General features: G+C 45.6%; 1 protein-coding gene across 1 annotated transcript; it reads left to right on the top strand.

The window, feature by feature from the left end:
- Window positions 1-333: 333 nt before the first annotated feature.
- On the top strand, window positions 334-1,702 carry tmem256 (transmembrane protein 256). The gene is made up of 4 exons (XM_062449345.1): window positions 334-517; window positions 758-795; window positions 937-1,017; window positions 1,232-1,702. The coding sequence occupies exons 1-4, from the start codon at window positions 367-369 to the stop codon at window positions 1,373-1,375; spliced, it is 414 nt and encodes a 137-aa protein (XP_062305329.1). The 5' UTR covers window positions 334-366; the 3' UTR covers window positions 1,376-1,702.
- The last annotated feature ends 791 nt before the right edge of the window (window positions 1,703-2,493 follow it).

Raw genomic sequence — 2,493 nt, forward strand, 5'->3', positions numbered from 1 at the left:
ATAATCACACTGTCAATCATAACCTTGCACCCGTCTGTGGATCTCCCAAACAAACTAAATCAATTCAGAAAGAAATACACACAATTCTATTTTCATGTCACAACCATTGGGCAAAACCTTCGAATTGTAGTACGTTTAATACATGTTTTACATTTGTTTTTTAGATCCACTGGTATAGACATAATGTCGACATCTTTTGTTTTTGTTCTAAATTATATTGTTTCCAGGTCCATACTTCAGATGTTGAGATGCTCTTTCATTTCGTTCAGTGAATTCAACTAGTTTGTGATTGTATGTGATTGTAACCACGTGCTGAAACTGTGACCACACGGTCGCCATTTTGGCGCAAGCCAACCCAGAGAGCGGATGCAATTCTCTGCCCTGAACTCTGTAAAGAACGTAGCTTCCTCTGTCACTTTGTCAGAGCACAACAATATGACTGCGTCTGTGGTTGTACGGAGACTGGCAGCTCTGTCGGGGGCTTCTGCAGTCGCAGCAGGCGCATACGGAGCTCATGGTAACCACGCGTCTTGTTATCTTTGTCCGTTGCTTGACAGCTTGTGTGCATATTAGTCTTTGAAGCGTAGTATACCGTTTGGTAAGCGCGATAAAGCTGTCGGTGGCTTATGTCACATTGTGGCCATGGGACACGACGAATGACCCCGTAATGCTCTTTTTCTCTTTTTACCCTGACCAGATAGTTAGACCCACCAGGCTCTACTTGTTGTTCATTGACAATTGTCTCTCTTCTGTTTAGGTTTCAAACAGAGTGACAGTGATGATTACCAGAGAGAAGTATGAAAAATTACTCTCGTTTAATATGACTCTAATAACCTTTTAATCAAAATCGTTTGTTATCATTACCATGACACAGGTTAGAGTGAGGTATCACCATGGCAAGTGGGGAGTAGTGATGGATGTCTTTCTCCCTCTCAGTTGTATGAAACAGCCAACAAGTACCACTTCTACCACAGCCTGGCCCTGCTTGGGGCAGCGCACAGCAGCAAACCAGCCGTGGTGAGTGTGAGGTTTTTCCTTACTGTCTGCCTATCGAAACACAGAAATGCCCTCTAAATGTTGTTACATTACACTACGGTGTGGCGATGCCAGGCTAACTTGCGAATGCTTATTAATCTGTAATCTCTAAAAAGGGGTGTTATCAGTGGGCGCAGACCAAAATGACTTGGATGCCCACCCTCTATCAGTGATTCTAACGGTCCTGTCTCCGCAGGCTGGCACACTCCTGTTGGCGGGCATGGGCATGTTCTGCGGTGCCCTCTACCACCAGGCGCTGACGGGGGACCCAGGCATGCGCAAGGTGGCGCCTATGGGCGGCATGGCAATGATCGCTGGCTGGCTGGCTATCGTCATCTGACTTCTGACCCTCCTCTCCTTCCTATATGGTGGATGAAGGAGACTCACTGATAGGTTACGAACTGTTGAATGTACAGCGGGGTGATAGTGGAGGAGGAGGGTGGGTGGAGCAGAAAGAATGAGTTATCTGGATACTCCTTGTTTGTGTCACGGGGGTGTTCAGACGTGATTAGGCTGTGATGTCACTTGCTGTTCTTCATGACTTTCATTGTCTCTTATGCTTGACCAATGTGAGAGAGCCATCACAATATCTTCTATGATGTTCTTGTGTGTGAAGATTTAAGAGGGAATACTTGACTTTTTGAAACAATAAACAAGTTGAAAAGAGGTTTTTCCTTTGTTCAACTTACTGGTAGAATACTGTAGCCCTGCATACACCAAGACTGATAAGGTCATATCATGTTTTTAGCCCAGTATGACCATACCGGATACAAGTCAGTATGGGTAGCCCTATTTGAAACCGGAATAATATTGGGGTAACACTGTATTAAAGTTGGGTTTGGCTGGGCCTATAACGTGCACCCTCTGTTAATTAAGCTTTATTTTGATACTCTTATCCTGCTTGTAAAAGTCTGGATTGGTAACAGTTGTGTACAAAACCACCTACTTCAGTCAGGTCACAGCAGAGATTTACGCCTAAAGATTGCGAGGGAGGATGGATATTCGGTTAATGAGGTGTTGTAACAGAGCAGAACTGGAACATGAGTGGGTGTCCTCCTCCAAGATCGGGCGTTGACTACTGCTGTTGTACCCACTGAGCATGCCCAGTAATGCCGGGGAGCGGTTAGAGCTATCTCACAAGGGGATCCATGCTGTCTGGTCAACTAATTTGTCCCTCATGAAGCTCAGTTCATAACCAGTGACCTCCCTAGCGTCTGAGCTGGCCTCCCGACCTGTGTGCATTCAAATTGAAATGTCAGAATCTATTGAAGGTCTAATGCCCTGTTCTTCCACTGTAGAGGCCCAGGAAGGGACCTTTGAACATGTCTTTATAAATCTCCAGGTCAATTTGCAGCGGCCACACGAAGCTCGTGTACGCCAGACTCCGTTGAAAAAAAGAAGCTCTATCGACGAGAGCGCCACGTCCTGAAAGAGCTCTGATCATGAGTCGTAAAACCT

The sequence above is a fragment of the Osmerus eperlanus genome, chromosome 23 (genome assembly GCF_963692335.1).
Source record: "Osmerus eperlanus chromosome 23, fOsmEpe2.1, whole genome shotgun sequence".
In the NCBI taxonomy this organism is placed as follows: domain Eukaryota; kingdom Metazoa; phylum Chordata; class Actinopteri; order Osmeriformes; family Osmeridae; genus Osmerus; species Osmerus eperlanus.

Bases quoted from the DNA above. Each gene is read 5' to 3' on its own strand.
- tmem256 (XM_062449345.1), top strand. From the start codon at position 367: ATGCAATTCTCTGCCCTGAACTCTGTAAAGAACGTAGCTTCCTCTGTC. The intron at 796-936 runs GTATGAAAAATT...TCTCCCTCTCAG, and splicing joins GTGATGATTACCAGAGAGAA to TTGTATGAAACAGCCAACAA. The intron at 1,018-1,231 runs GTGAGTGTGAGG...CTGTCTCCGCAG, and splicing joins ACAGCAGCAAACCAGCCGTG to GCTGGCACACTCCTGTTGGC.